This window comes from Aquarana catesbeiana, linkage group LG03 (assembly GCF_042186555.1).
Source record: "Aquarana catesbeiana isolate 2022-GZ linkage group LG03, ASM4218655v1, whole genome shotgun sequence".
Taxonomy (NCBI): domain Eukaryota; kingdom Metazoa; phylum Chordata; class Amphibia; order Anura; family Ranidae; genus Aquarana; species Aquarana catesbeiana.
In genome coordinates this window covers 124792805-124809684 of record NC_133326.1, presented here as the reverse complement: position 1 = coordinate 124809684, position 16880 = coordinate 124792805, and the positions used below count along the sequence as shown (strand labels likewise).

Here is a 16880-nt window from a genome sequence, read left to right as displayed (position 1 = left end):
CAACAAATAGAACATTAATGCGGCCGCCGGTGTCTCTCTGTGCTATTGTTATATGACACACGATCTCCGCTCAGAGCCGTGCTGTCCGGCACTGATGGGATCTAGAAGCATTCACTGTGATTGGCACTGATAGCATTCACTGATGGGCACTGATAGAAGGTACTGATAGAAGGCACTGATAGAAGGCACTGATGGGCACTGATGAGCACTGATAGAAGGCACTGATGGGCACTGATGAGCACTGATAGAAGGCACTGATGAGCACTGATAGAAGGCACTGATGAGCACTGATAGAAGGCACTGACTGATGAGCACTAATAGAAGGCACTGATGGGAACTGATGAGCACTGATAGAAGGCACTGATGAGCACTGATAGAAGGCACTGATGAGCACTGATAGAAGGCACTGATAGAAGGCACTGATGAGCACTGATAGACAGCACTGATGAGCACTGATAGAAGGCACTGATGGGCACTGATGAGCACTGATAGACGGCACTGATGGGCACTGATGAGCACTGATAGAAGGCACTGATAGAAGGCACTGATGAGCACTGATAGACGGCACTGATGAGCACTGATAGAAGGCACTGATGGGCACTGATGAGCACTGATAGAAGGCACTGATGGGCACTGATAGAAGGCACTGATGAGCACTGATAGAAGGCACTGATGGGCACTGATAGAAGGCACTGATGAGCACTGATAGACGGCACTGATGGGCACTGATGAGCACTGATAGAAGGCACTGATGGGCACTGATGAGCACTGATAGAAAGCACCGATGGGCACTGATAGAAGGCACTGATGGGCACTGATGAGCACTGATGGAAGGCACTGATGAGCACTGATAGAAGGCACTGATGAGCACTGATGAGCACTGATAGAATGCACTGTTGAGCACTGATAGAAGGCACTGATGAGCACTGACAGGAGGCACTGATAGAAGGCACTGATGAGCACTGATAGATGGCACTGATGAGCACTGATAGAAGGCACTGATGGGCACTGATGAACACTGATAAAAGGCACTGATGGGCACTGATAGAAGGCACTGATGAGCACTGATAGAAGGCACTGATGGACACTGATGAGCACTGATAGAAGGCACTGATAGAAGGCACTGCTGAGCACTGATAGACGGCACTGATGAGCACTGATAGAAGGCACTGATGAGCACTGATAGAAGGCACTGATGGGCACTGATAGAAGGCACTGATGAGCACTGATAGACGGCACTGATGAGCACTGATAGAAGGCACTGATGGGCACTGATGAGCACTGATAGAAGGCACTGATGGGCACTGATGAGCACTGATAGAAAGCACTGATGGGCACTGATAGAAGGCACTGATGGGCACTGATGGGCACTGATAGAAGGCACTGATGGGCACTGATGAGCACTGATGGAAGGCACTGATGAGCACTGATAGAAGGCACTGATGGGCACTGATGAGCACTGATAGAAGGCACTGATGAGCACTGATAGAAGGCACTGATGAGCACTGATAGAAGGCACTAATGGGCACTGATAGGCAGCACTGATGGGCACTGATAGATGGCACTGATGATTGGGGCACTGATTATCAGTGTAAACAATTTACTGACATTCTTGACAGTTAACGTCAGTCCTTTCCTCACACAGACACAGCGTGGGAGGAAAGGGCTGTGGATAACCGGCAAGTCTGTTTACATGTGATCAGCTGATCACATGGTAAAGGGCCAATGTGATTGCGCTGGATGCACGTCCCAGGGGTCATGCAGGAAGCACGGTTTTGGGAGGATGTCCATGGACACTCTCCCAAAATTGGAAGCCCGGGGCTCGGATGGAAGGGGGGCCCATCATGGTTTCTTGCACCGGGGCCCTGAAGGTTCTAGTTACGCCTCTGTTGTTAGTATTTTGAATTCTATTTGTTGAGCAGAAACCAGTGGAAGGATTGGCAGAGAGGGGTGGCGGGCAATAAATGGTTGTTAAAAGCGGATGAGTCTGGCACAACATTCATGATGGACTGAAGGGGGGTTTCCTGTGTAAAGATAGGCCACCGAGGAGAGAGCTTGCAATAGTCATGTTGTGAAATAACAAGGGAGCAAATTATGGAATTTCTGTGCACAGTGTACAGAATGCCTCCAGTTTTGCCTATTATGAGAAAACAACATTTAAATATTTTGGTAGTTTTAGAAAACCAAAGCAACAGCAGCTTGAGATGTAAAGGGACTTTAAAAACAATAAATAACAAAGCAATTCAATTACAAAGTGTATATGTAGCAATGTATATATTTTTTCGATTTTGATAAATTCAACAATAACATTTTTTCAACATTTTTAAAAAAATGCAACTTTGTAACATCGATTCACACACTATTTATCTCAGCAGAATCCTGGAATTAGTCTTGGTTTTGGGGTTAGGACTGGTCAGCTGCTGTGTGATTTCTCTGCGCCATCTAGTGGCCTGTGACAGAAGTGCTGAGCTGTAACAATTCAGAGGGAGTGTCTTGTCCTCACTGATGAACTGAGCAGCACATAGAACATGCACAGACATCCTGGAGACTACAAGCTGCTGGCAGAGGAGCATCAAGGAGAATTCCGAGAAATCCACACACCATTCTCAACTATCTCATCTACAACCCAGTGGATGCTTCTGAAATCTGACACTCAATCTCATCTCTCCTTTTACCAAGGACCCTGATGTCCCTGACTACCCCATCTGCCTCCTTGTAAATGCCAATGCATACACTAGATATCCCAGCTGCCTCTCACTGTGTGATGCATTTCAGGAGAGCAAAGATCCCTCATTTAACATGGGAAATAAGCAAACTATTTTTACTGATGAACAGCTAGATGCTTACCAGGTAAGGACCAGAAAGTGTCATTAATGTATTGGTGTGTGCTATAGTCTCATATACCTGTCATAATTATATTGATGTGTGCCATATATTCTTATACCTGCCATTACTGCAAATCCATTATTATTAACAGAGAATGGATAGTATGGGAGAACTCTTGTGGATGATTGTATTGGTCCATCTGCTGTTGATGATCACCATCGTTCATAAACAGAACATTATTATTGTAGTTGTATAACACTTGGATTACACTCTGGATTATTATTGTAGTTGTATAACACATGGATTACACTCTGGATTATTATTGTAGTTGTATAACACTTGCATTACACTCTGGATTATCATTTTAGTTGTGTAACACTTGTATTTTACTCTGGATTATCATTGTAGTTGTATAACACTTGTATTACACTCTGGATTATCATTGTAGTTGTATAACATTTGTATTACACTCTGGATTATTATTGTAGTTGTATAACAATTGCGTTACACTCTGGATTATCATTGTAGTTGTATAACACTTGCATTACACTCTGGATTATTATTTTAGTTGTATAACACTTCCATTACACTCTGGATTATTATTGTAGTTGTATAACACTTCCTTTACACTCTGGATTATTATTGTAGTTGTATAACAATTGCGTTACACTCTGGATTATCATTGTAGTTGTATAACACTTGCATTACACTCTGGATTATCATTGTAGTTGTACAACACTTGCATTACACTCTGGATTATTATTGTAGTTGTATAACACTTGTATTACACTCTGGATTATTATTGTAGTTGTGTAACACTTGTATTTTACTCTGGATTATCATTGTAGTTGTGTAACACTTGTATTTTACTCTGGATTATCATTGTAGTTGTGTAACACTTGTATTTTATTCTGGATTATCATTGTAGTTGTGTAACACTTGTATTACACTCTGGATAATTCATTATAGAACACTCAGGTTCTTGTGGCAGTTATTTTGCATATTTCTGCATGGATTAAATAATACAATGTATAAAGATACTAATGTGCACAATTCTCTGTATATATAAAAAGGTAAGCTAGCCATGCATATGTAATAAGCTCATGTGTACGCAGTGACCTGTGTCCATAAACTCCATTAAGTTGTTGTTGTTGATGTACAAACATAGCATTGACAGGAAATGAGATCTTACTGTTGTATGACTCACACTTAGCACTCATTAGCTTGGTCTTTGACATCATAATGCATGACATCCTCTTTGGAGGAGATTTCTGCATTCTGATTGTAGATGGGTTATGTGAATGGAAGGCAGTCATTGGCTCTGGGTATCACCCCACATGGCACTAAGGAATGGGTACTCTGGGCTTCAGTAGAAAGACAGACTGGGTCACATATGTAAGATAATGGACAGGAATGAACAGTATAAGGCTGGTATCATGGTTTGATGGCTGTAAAATTAATGGTGGCTTGCAAGACTAGGAAAAGGTGCTGATGGAAGGGCAATAACCAAGATACTTTATAGAATTGTCTATGTAATTTGTTGGCTGTCTGTTTTCTAACATGACAACATCTGGCACACATCCCATGCCATCCAAGCCTACATTTAGTATATTATTGCTTAGAGGCCAGGCATATAAATGGCAGGAACAAGATAACAATTTATGATGAATATATAAAGAGCACGGCCTGCAGCAAATCTTTCATTGCAAGTGTCAGCTCAGGAAGAGACCTAGTGGGACTTATGTGGAAGGCACTGCAGAGGTGATTATTTCACCAGGAAAAAGGAGAAAATAAAGATACTGTATTACACTAAACAAATAGGTCAGTTAAAGTGACACTAAACTCTGACACTAAAAAAATAAAATTTTCAATTATGTATTCATAATTCAAAAAAACTGCCTTATATTGTTATCAGCCTCCATCCAAAATGTTTTGTGATCTGACTTCCTGTTAGAGGGTGGCTACATTCGTTCTCCATGGTCCCACTCATAGGTGTGCGCAGGGGGTGTGCCTGGGCACACCCTAATCACTATGTGCGGTGCCAATTCCCCCTACTGCCTGGGCTTCCCCCCTCTTGTTGCCCCGCCCTTCCCCCACCCTGCAGTGCTGCTGGCTTCCCTCCTCTCCTCTCCCTCTGGCTGCTGCAGAATATGTTTCAGGATGAAGAGCGGGGGGAAGGGGTTAGTAAATATGTAATTTACCAACCCCTTCCTTTTCTAAATGAACACAGTGAACACACTTGCCCACTGTGTCCATTCATAACTGAAGCATAGTAAACTGTGGTTTACTATGTTTCAGTTTGTGAATGAACAGGGAGACTCTCAGCACAGAGCACTTCCCATTTATTCACTGGCCCGTGCAGCTGAGGCTGCAGAGAAAGGCATGTGTTTTTCAGCTTTGGTATGTGCACACCTATGGTCCTACTGTATGTAGGAACATAGCCACCCTCTTTTTCCTGTTCCTGAGATGGATTATGGCAGTGATATGCAATTGGCGAACCTCCAGCTGTTGCAAAACTACAAGTCCCATCATGCCTCTGCCTCTGAGTGTCATGCTTGTGGCTGTCTTGCTATGCCTCATGGGACTTGTAGTTCTGCAGTAGCTGGAGGTCTGCTAATTGCATATCCCTGGACTATGGGACCACAACTGATGTGCCCTGCTTGTTCCAATCCAATGGAAGTGAGAAGGAAAAAGAGAGGTTTAGGTGCTCACGGAGGACATTACAAGGAGGCAGTAAAACACATTAGGATTCAATTTCATGAAAAATGACAGGGCCATTAATGTGGTTGTAAACCCTTACAGACCACTTTAATCTACAGGTAAGCCTAGATTAAGGCTTACCTGTAGGTGCAAGAAATATCTTCTTAAAGGGGTTGTAAAGGTAAAAATTTTTTCACCTTAATGCATTCTATGCATTAAGGTGAAAAAACTTTTGACAGTACCGCCGCCCCCAGCCCCCCCGTTTTACTTACCTGACGCCTCGAATCTTCGCTGCACGTTCTTGTCATCTTCGCTGCAGCTCAGCCTGGTCGCTGATTGGCTGCAGTGGATGGATTGAAAGCAGCGCAGCCATTGGCTCGCGCTGCTGTCAATCACATCCGATGACGCGGCGCGCCGGGGGGCGGGGCCGAGTGATACAGCGAGCGGCTATAGCCGCCGGCTGTATCACGGGAGCGCGCCCGCAAGCACTCACCACCATGCGAGGGAGCTCGCATTAAGGTGGTGAATGCTTGCGGGGAGGAGCTGAGACAGCCGCCGAGGGACCCCAGAAGACTAGGTTCGGGGCCACTCTGTGCAGAACGAGCTGCACAGTGAAGGTAAGTATGATATGTTTGTTATTTTTTAAAAAAAAAAAAAATACCTTTACAACCGCTTTAACCTACATGGTTAAGGAGATATTTTCCTAAAAACGGGCACCGATGTCTATGGCGCATGCGTGCCGTAGACAGCGGTGCAGGCGCACTGAGCGTGTCGTTAGTGAAGGCGATCATGCTGTCCCTGATGGCTCCCGCGCACATGCGCCGGAGTGACGTCATCGCTGCTCCGGCCAGTCACAGCGCCAGAGCATCGATACCTGGAAGTCACTCCGGGTATCATGGTGGCGATGGAGGACGTGAACGAGGGTCGCTTCGGGGGCTTCGATCTCAGGTAAGTAATTCATAATGAGCTAGTATGCTATGCATACTAGCTCATTATGCCTTTGTCCTGCAGGGTGTTTTTTTTTTTTTTTTGACAGGGTTTACTTCCGCTTTAAGTAGTAGATGTGTTTGGATTATTTTTGGAGAATAAGGATATTATTTTGTGCCACTTTAGGTTTTCAAGCTTAGGGAAAATAAACAAGGACTCTTGATTGGCTGCATAACCCTTCACGGCTTGACTTGTTATAGACTAGTTCTTGTATACAGAGCAGAAAGGGCTGTAGAAAAAAAAAACCCATAACATTGCAGGCTATAATTTTATATTGGATAACACTTATAAAGATTATGTCATAGAGCTTTGAAGTGACTGCACATTTCTGTCTAATATTAAAGTGCACCTAGCATCAAATATATGTTTTCATAAGCATGCATGTTAAAGGGGGCTTTACTATTTAGGTGCCCACCCTCCTTGCTCTAACTTAAAAAAAAAATTGATTTTGTTTAACCAGCGGTTTGAGCGAAAAAAAAAAGTGACCTGATCCCCCCCCATCCACACATTCAAAAAGTATGGGGGAATCCTCCGGCTTTGTCATTGTATTCTATAAGTGGGGAGACTTCCCTTCCATCAGATTACACTGATCGAGTGGATTTCTTCCAACTGATTTTTTCCAAGGCTGATCGAGTGGATTTTTTCCAACGGGCTGGTTGAACAGAAGTTGGTTGGTAGACTTCTATTGAACTAGAGTGGGGTTGCTGAAATTTGAGCAGTATATGGCCAGTTTAAGCTGGCATTACATGGATGGTAATTTGGCTGGTTCAGCAGGGACTGGCTGAATTTCAGTCCATGCATGGATTGAAATTCAGCCAGTCCCTGCTGAACCAGCCAAATTTCGATCCATGTAATGCCAGCTTAAGCTGGCCACATACTGCTTAAATTTCAGTAACCCCACTCAACCCTCACTCAACAAAAGCCAATTTTTCATTGTATTATCTAAAGGAGCTGATCTGAAAAATCTTGACTGATCAGCTCTTGCATCTAATCCAATGCAAGAACTGTTCAGGTATTGAATAGCCAGCAGTTGATATTCTTCTATACACGCTGCTTAGAGTGAATGGGGGAATTGGTGGCTTTCTCTTGTTCAGCACGTGTGGCTAACTTTAACTTATCCCTAGTTTCTGCCCATGGTGCCTAGGCAAGGGTGACATCACTATCCTTTTGGTGAGATCCTGGAGAATGATGAGTTCCCATATCTCACTGAGAAGACAGTTTTGCACTGTGCTGCAACATTTTTTACTGAGCTTTTGTGTACTCAGCGTTTTTCCAGGATCTCGTCATTACATCATCCCCTGCACTCGAGTAGCCAGTGGTAAAGGTGAGTATTATATCACATTTTTTTTGTAACTGCATTGAGTACAAGGTCTGCTTTAAAAATGTGTCAGTGTGGCACTCACAGGTATTTCTGAATTTGATGCCCTGATCTGATTTTTCTCCATAAAGATTTAGGCATCTTTGTGCAGGCAACATGCATGGACAGCATCTACTTCTTCTAGTCTGAGATACTGAATTAGAGATGACACAATCATTTAAAGAGGAACTGCAGTCTGCTCACATAATTTGTATTAAAAACATCTTTGCCATTCTGAAGCTTCCCTCCAATCACTTTGCATATTATTTTATATAAAAAAAGGGGACCCTAAGGTCAACGCTGCGTTTAATAATTAGCAAATAATAAAAGTGTAACCAGCCAGCACCAAAAGTTCAATACCATAAACTTCCAATAGAGTAAACAACACAGTAAGTGCAGCGCTAAAAATGTGAAATAAGATATCAATTAAGATAAATAAAATTATGAAACGCTCAAACAAAAATGCTTACAATAATAAGTGAAATTAGAAAATAACAATATTTACATAAAAAATAAAAAATTCCAAAAAAGAAAAAAAAGAAAATTCTTTTTTGGATTTTTTTCTTTTTTATGTAAATATTGTTATTTTCTAATTTCACTTATTATTGTAAGCATTTTTGTTTGAGCGTTTCATAATTTTATTTATCTTAATTGATATCTTATTTCACATTTTTAGCGCTGCACTTACTGTGTTCTTTATATTATTTTATATATACAGTGATTCTGTAGGTTCCAAATACGCTACAGAAATCTCCCTCCACTAAGTCTGGCTACAGCCATTTTAACTGTGGGCAGCTGAAGCTGTTTCCTGTTCACTTCCTGGATTAACACAGAGGCACACCTCCAGCTCTGCAGCCCTGCAGCATTCATTGGCCCTCTTATGACTCATCCCCCTCCCTTCCTGGCAAACTCTCACAAGAGGGAGAGAGAGAGCTGTGCATGATGTCATAAGCCTAGGCTTTTTACCAGACAAGAAACGGTAAGTGGTCTGTATAAGGTATTTACTTGCAGAAATAAAATATTTTAATATACAAAGTCGAAACAAAAAAGGCAGAAGATTTAATAGATGGAACGTTGACAAAAATTACTCGAGGTCCGCTTTAAATCCTGGTCACTTTGCACCTGCAGACTGGTTATAAAGTTACAATTTTGCAGTCTGATCACTGGGGGAGAGGAGACTGAGGAAATCCCCTCCTGTCTGCAGCAGACATATGACATCATCCAATCTTAGGCAAAGCATAAATAGTGGACTGGAGTCACTCTACTGTGATGCGTAGCAGGATTGTGGGGTAGATTTACTAAAACTGGTTTACTCAGAATCTGTTGCAGCTGTGCTTGGTAGCCAATCAGCTTCTAACTTCAGCTTGTTCAATTAGGCTTTGGCAATAAAACTTGGAAGCTGATTGGTTTCTATGCAGAGTTGCACCAGAACTCTTCAGTATTACTAAGTAAACCACTGACTGAATGAAAAAACAAACAGTGGTGTATTTAGCTGTTTGGCTGGTGTTCCAGTGTAATGCTGCAGAAAAAAGATATTGGATAGGTTGGGATTTTTTTTGGCTAGAACCCTATGGGACTTGAGCACTATATTCAGAGTTGCTTAGGCTTCGAAATAGCATATTATTACCCATATGACTATTTTGTAATTCAGATTGGCTTTAAGTATTGCTATTGGGGTTGGGAGAGTGGGGGGGGCAGGGCAGAGATCTAAAAGGAAGTAGTCACATTCTTTGCTGACACCACTTGACATTTAAAAATTGAAGCTTTAAAAGCTAACACCACCTTTCTCACCCTGTTTTTATGTTACACCCATATTTAGAATGTAGCATAAAACATGGTTACCAAATGTGGCAGGGGAGGAGTACATAAAGTGTTACTAAACCCAGGACCCTGCATTCACTATATCTGGTCTCCCACAGTACACAGAACATTTTTACCTTTTCTCATCAGCAGTTTATAGTAGTCTTGTGACTTCTATCAGTGTTCAGCTGAGCACTGGTTAAATTATGTAGGTAGGAGGAGTTTTCATTCTCCTTTGACTGTCCTATGAGGCTTCACGACCCCTGACTTTCTGTCTGGACAGTGCTGATTGGCCCTGCGCTGATCACATGCACTCTCTCCAAAAAAGAAAAAAGTCCCTCTCTAGCAATACACACAAGACTGAGCATGTGCAGCGTGTCCCCAAGATTCTGTTCTATCAGGAGATGGATTGGGGACTGTGGAAGAAGGGGAGGATCAGAGAAGATACGATCAAACAGCCTTTTGTACACAATACAGAGGATTAACCCCTTAGGTTCCACAGTGAGTATAGCAAGCATGCTTTACTGCATATACAGACTGATTTTACTGTTGTGGGTTTAGTAACACTTTAAAGCGGAACGTCCCCTTGGGTGGAGCTCCACTTTAAGCTTTGCACATTGGTACTAACTAGTATTGCAGCATTTCTTTTCTCCATTAGTTTCTCTCCCTCATTTAGCTAACATGACCCCAGTGCTGACAGAAAGGGGCAGGGGAGGGGCAAAATAGGACATCTTTAGGTGCCCAATGTCCTCCCTATCAATCTATGGCTTCATCAGTTGTTGCCCGCACAGTACCCAAGGTTGTATTGCTGCACAATAAAAACCTCTGGCTTTGTGTAACAAAAAAGGATCCACCCGCCAGTTTGTTGACAATTTTCGAGCAATTTGTGGCACTTTTTAGGCATTTTGCCAAGGCACTCCTGAAGAACCTTAGGAAGCACCCTGGTTGAAAAAGACTGGTTTAGAACTGTATATGTAAAGCATTGGTTCATTTTAACCACTGTTTACCACTGGGAACCTCTGCGACAAAGGCCAACCTTCCTTCACCGAAACATACCAGCACCAGAGTCTACTGTTCCACTGTACTGTACTGGTAAAATGCTGGGCATAATTATTATCATTTATTTTCCCTAGAGTTTTCAGTCTGTGTTTCCATTTTTCCTCCCCTCTTTCTCTGGTTCTGCCAACTCCACATGATTTTAAATGTTAATTAATTTTAAATTGGATTGTACCACCCCCTTTTCTAAAGGAATGGATATCTTTTCTATATAAACTTGATTTTATTGTAAATCTGTGTGCTATGAGGAAGGCTCCGGCCGAAACATGTTAGCGCTTTATATGTAGCACTCCAGTTAGTGCTGAATAAAGATTTAAGAAGAAGCAATCGAGTTGCCGGCATTTTTTGCAATTATTATCAACATGTCACTTTTATTCTGTGTCACCTGAAGAAATGAAAATAAATTGAGGCTTTATGTAGCATTATGGCAGATGGTGCAGGTGGACCTATAAGCTTTCCCTAGGCCTTGTAGAACAGTGGGCATCAACCCTGTCCTCAGGGCCCACTTACAGGCCAGGTTTTATGTATTACATTGGGGAGATGCAGACTAGACTACTGAGCAGCAAATGATATCACCCGTGATGTATTTCAGTTATCTTGCAAACCTGGCCTGTTAGTGGGCTCTGAGGACAGGGTTGATGACCACTGTTGTAGAAGACATAAGCCTTCTTAGGCCTGGTTCACACCTATGCAGGTTGCAGTTTGCATTATTCAGGTGCATTTTGCGTTTTTCAATACACATTTTTGATCCATTGAAGTCTATGGAACCAAAAACCAGAAAAAAGCCCCTGGCCCTTTCCATAATGCACAGATGTGAACTACATCTATAGGAAACCATGTTTAATGGACTGTAGTGTGTTTCTGCAAAACGGAAAATGCACAAAAAAATGCATAGGTGTGAACCAGGCCTTATGCCGTGTATATACTGTTTATATATCAGAGGGGAGAAAGAACAGATGGTTGCAGCCTGGAGGATGCTGTGTGTTTGGATAGCCATATATTTATTTACTGACTGCCATCTTATCCTTAGCACAGGCCTGAATTATTCATTGGAGAGGCTCTAGAGAACAAACCTGGAACTCTAGACATTGATAATGTATCCTCCAGAACATTCTAACCAACCTCTCTCCCCATCCCCCCCACTAGTCATTAACCCCGTAGCTGCCGGCCGTGTACATTATGGAACATTGCACACAACACCAGCAATATCTGTCTCATTAATGACTCCAATGAAACATGCTTAACTGTGCAGACAGGAAAGACTGAATCTAAATGAATAGAATGCATGCAGCTGTTATCACGTCACCGGTACCTGCAGTGCCATGTGGTGTTTTGGTATGCATACACCATAGCTATAAGGAGCCATCGTCTGAATATGTATGCATATTAAAAAGCTGTTTCTATATTTTGCTGAATTTAACAGATATATTAATGTAGGGTTAAGGTGCCATTTTTTTATACTAACAGAATAAAATGACATAGATGCAGTTTGTGTGAATGCGGCCATTTGTCTGCTGGCTCCAGGGTTAGCAGCTTTGCTCCATGGAAAAGTGAATTGGGGATTTGTCCCTTTTTTAAAGGCATTACAATTATATTTCTGGCACAAAGATTTTTTTTTTTTAAATGTGGCACTACATAAAAATGAACAGATACAATTTTTAAAGGTTTACATATGGACAGTAAAAAAAAAAAAGAGATAGCTAAGGGACAGGCAAAAATCTACACAGGCGAAGGCGCACCCCTCAGTTTACTATGCTTTAGTGATGAATGGACGCGTGAGCAATCGGTACTGATCCCTCACTGTGTTCAATCAGGAAAGATCCATCCATTTGCCTATGTGCCTGCAGCAGCTGACACGAGAGAAGAGAGGAAGGAAGTCCACAAGGCTGCAGGGGAGGGTGGCACACAGGATGGCCAGAGAGGTGGGTGGGGGTGATCAGAGCAGTTGTGGTACAAATACTAGAATCGATCCCCCTGCAGTGGAGGAGGAGAAGCCTGCAGAGCTGTAGGGAGAGCCACAAGAGAATCCATGTCAGCAATAAGGCAGTGCAGTGCTGAATTGATTGGGCCTGGTAGAGGAGGGCTGGCATTGGCCTTATCATTGGCCCTGCACTCCCTACCAATCCTGGTCACCTAAGGTGGCTGCCTAAACTGCAATATGCTGCTGCAGGCCCTGCTAAGCCAAGATGGGGTTAGTGTTGGGCCAGTGATCATGCTGACAGCAGAGGTCATCTGATCACACTGCAGTGCAGGGGCGTTGCTAGGTGGGAAAAAGTCTGAAGTCCAAACCCGGAAGGGGGGTGACTGCCCGTGGGGGGGGGGGGGGTTAGGCATACTTGATGGTTCTGGCACCAGTGCCCATCCATGCTGACCACTAAACTGACCTACCAGACCCTGACACCTACACTGACCCCCCTGACACCTACACTGACCCCCCCTGACACCTGCACTGACCCCCCCGACACCTGCACTGACCCCCCCTGACACCAACACTGACCCCCCTGACACCTACACTAACCCCCCTGACACCTGCACTGACCCCCCTGACAAATGCACTGACCCCCCTGACACCTGCACTGACCCCCCTGACACATGCACTGACCCCCTGACAGGTGACCTCTTGACACTCCTGCAGCTCAGCCTTACCTGTGTAGTATAGCCCATCTGATTCATGACTACTCAGAGACAGCAGGCTGCACGTACCAGGCAGCCAGAGAGCCAGGATAGGAGAACCGCTCCGCTGCCTGCCCAGTTGCACAGAACGAGCAGGGAACTCAGTGCTTGGCGTGGCTGCAGTGTCATTCCCGCCTCCTGGACCTGGAGGCACCTATGATGGATGTCACACGTCCCATGGTCCAGGTGTTCTGTCAAAATCACAGGCTGCGCTGAGTCATGTGACAGTCTGACTCTTTCTTATTGTATACGGCCGTTCAGGCTCGGGGCTAACAATGCAATTATGAATGCCCGAGACCCGGGGGGAACCACTCAGGGCTCCAGCCCCCCTCAGCCCCCCCCCCCGCCGATGCCACTGCTGCAATGCCTGTTTTTTCCTGCATATTTCTGCATATATCCCCATATATTCTACAGGCCTGGGTTGTCACATGCCACAGCCCCAGCAGGAATTTTTGCGACAGATAACATCCTGTCAGGCTGGGCTGCAGTTCTGAACACCTTCAGGGTCTTGGTCATAAGAGGAAGCTCACCTTCACATTAATATTCAGGAACTCTGGGCTCTGGGTTATTCAGTTGTCCATTCTGTAAGGACACCTGACAAAAAAACAGTCGGGCACTACCATGGCCATGGCCTACATGAATCATCAAGAATGCACTGCTCTAAAAAAATCTTCATGTTCTGGCCCTGACCACCTTTCACATCCCAGGTGGTAGGCGGTTTTTCTTGATCATCAGTGTCTGGATCTTAGGAATTGGGCCCGCCATCCAGTGGTATTTCAAGCTCTTTTTGTTGGACCCCCGATGTAGATCTAATGGCATCCAGGTTTAATAACATATTAGGCAGGTTTGTCACCAGGTCTAGGAACCCACTGCACGCTCTGGTGACACATTGGTTCATTGCCTTTTTGCCCCTCCAGATTCTTTCTCACCTACTGCAGGATCCAGATGGAGGGCATTCCTGGATAGTCTGGACCTCCTGTTCCAAGGGACCAGTGTTTCATCCTGCTTTTAGGTCGCTAGCCTCAATGGCATGATTGTTGAAGCCATGATCCTGAGGGATGGGGCATATCAGATTCTGACATTCTTACCCTATTAAAGGCTAGGAATTTGACTTATTGCAACTGTAAGTCTTACTTTGCTCGATGCAACGTAAGGGACTTTCATTCTAGAAAGTACTCCATGGACACTTTCTGTCCCTCCATTAGCCTGGTCTTGGCCAACATCTGACATTCAGTACTATCATGGGACAAATCTTGGCCTTGGTCATTCTGTTTCAGAGACCTGTATCTTCTCATTCTCTAGTTAGGGTCTTTGTTTAAGCAAAGGTCATATCTCTCCTCCTGTCCGATCTTGTGTTTCCTCTTGACACCTAAGTTGGTTTCTCTTGGCTCTACAGAAGCAACCTTTCAAACCTATTAGGAATTTTCTATTGCCTGACCTTACACGTTGTTATGTGGGTCTGTTGACATTGTTGCTGTATTCCCTACTCCTCAGTTGTACTGCTTTTGGACAATCCCAGTCATATTTAAAGAGTCTGTGTCCTGTGATTTTTGACTTACAAGTAAAATCTGTTTCCTGGAATACAATCCAGGACACAGGTCACTTCCCTTCATTTTTATGATCGCCTTATTACTTGCTACAAAACTGAGGATAGCTGGGAACGGGAGGGGAGAAGGGGCTATGGGGGATGTCCCAGCAATATTTTTTCTTTGTCAGTGTCTAATCACCTGAAGGTTCCTGCATATAATCCAGGCATAGTGATTTAAAGAGCCTGTGTCCTTTACTGCTCTCCACAAAACTGGTTTTACTGGTAAAATGAATATTAGTATAGAACATTGCTGTGCTTTATAAATAGGTGTTTGTTTTTTAAAGCAGAATTATAGGCATTTTTTTATATTTTGGATAGAGTAAGGGAGGGTTAAAACACTTGTTAGTTTTTTTGTCATCTGTGTGCCACTGGGGAGAGTTCCCTTCACTTCCTGTCCCATAGCCAATACAGGAAGTGAGAGGAAATCCCTGCAAATTAAGGGAATCTCTTGGAGGTCCCCCAGATTTCCCCTCTATTACTGTTCTGGGGACAGCCCGAATTGTTGGATTTTCTTTTACTTTCACCTTCAGGCTGGGTTCACACAACTCGTATGTCAGGAGATTGTGACCGACTCTCTATGGAGCAGGTTCACATCTCTGGAGCGGCTCTGGTGCAAATTGCGCAGGAGTCCTGTGCGTCTTCTGTCCGTTTCAGGTCCAAATTCAGCCAAAAATTCGGAGTGAAATTGGACGTGAAACGGTAAGTTATACGAATAGTCTGCCATTTAAAATAATAATATCCTTTTTTTTTTTTTTATTGGACCACAGTTTTTATGCAACTATAAAAGTAATAGTACTGTTACTAAAAAAAAAAAAAAGGCATTTTACATTACAATCTACAAATCGTGGAATTAGCTTTCTTATATATACAAAATACATACATTGTATACTAAAATTTTAGTTTTCAATCTGTGTATTGGACCTATTGGACCATTACAAATTACTAGGGGTTTGTTTGCCTCATTTGGGATTGTTACCACAGCTTATTAAACAAATACGTCCTTCTTCTATACAGGACTGTTACTTTATCCTAAAAATTTGAGTAATGCATTCTGGGTACTGTGATTAACGCACTGCTGCCTTTAAGGTCACTGGGAGTTCTTGCTGCATCTCATCTCTAAGTTTTTGGAAGGGATAGTGTGATTTTGGCAGGAAATGAGCTATAAATCTATATTTTAATCATTCACAAAGTCCTTCCTGTTCTAAATCACAGTGCATGTCCCCAAATGCACTTCTAAGTACTGTAAATCCTGTTGATTTCATAAAAACATTTTAAAGGAATAATCTTTTAAGACTCTGGAAAGATCTTTCTAATGTATCAAGCAGTGCTGTATGAACTGTGCTTTACTTAGTAGTCTTAATAAAACAGCGAATTTAAGAAAAAAAAAATATGTTTAACAGTGTTCACTGAAAATTTACAATAGATAAATAGTAAAAAGAAATAAAAAACACGTATGTGCTACTGGATCAGGGTGTACAATTTTGTGTACACCCTCACCCAGGTAAACCCGATTAAGTCCCCAAGACACGCATTGCTGGGTGCCGAGGTAGAATCAGCCTCAAAATCCCAAAGGCGTTTTATAACGTTTATATTTACAGCAGCTAAAATTACCATAGCAAAATCGTGGAAATTAGCGGTGGTGCCATTTGACCAGCTCAAACACAAACTTGCCTAATGAACGAATGGCTGCAACTTTAAACGATAAAATGCAACAGTTTGAAAGTATATGGAACCCCTGGATCCAGTACTTAACGGGAGACTCTGTGGCTAGGTTGCTGTAGGGGGCCGGTGGGGGATGGAAGTCGGGGTGTGGGGGTAACTTTCTAAATCTCTAACTCTTTATTTCTTCCTTCCTTCTTAAACTACCACTTCTTGGGTACAACTATCCTCTTT

The 16880-nt window shown here is 43.1% G+C and overlaps 1 protein-coding gene across 2 annotated transcripts in view; it reads left to right on the top strand.

Annotated features, from left to right (window-relative positions):
* CIB2 (calcium and integrin binding family member 2) overlaps window positions 1-16880 on the top strand; it is a 40620-nt gene that overhangs the window by 2200 nt on the left and 21540 nt on the right. The window contains exon 2 of one of the 2 annotated variants that reach the window (XM_073619168.1): window positions 2376-2850. In XM_073619168.1, coding sequence (XP_073475269.1) covers window positions 2800-2850 — 51 coding nt within the window. In that variant the 5' untranslated portion in view covers window positions 2376-2799. Of the gene's footprint in view, window positions 1-2372; window positions 2851-16880 lie in introns of both variants that reach the window. The other variant, XM_073619167.1, reaches the window with a different exon arrangement.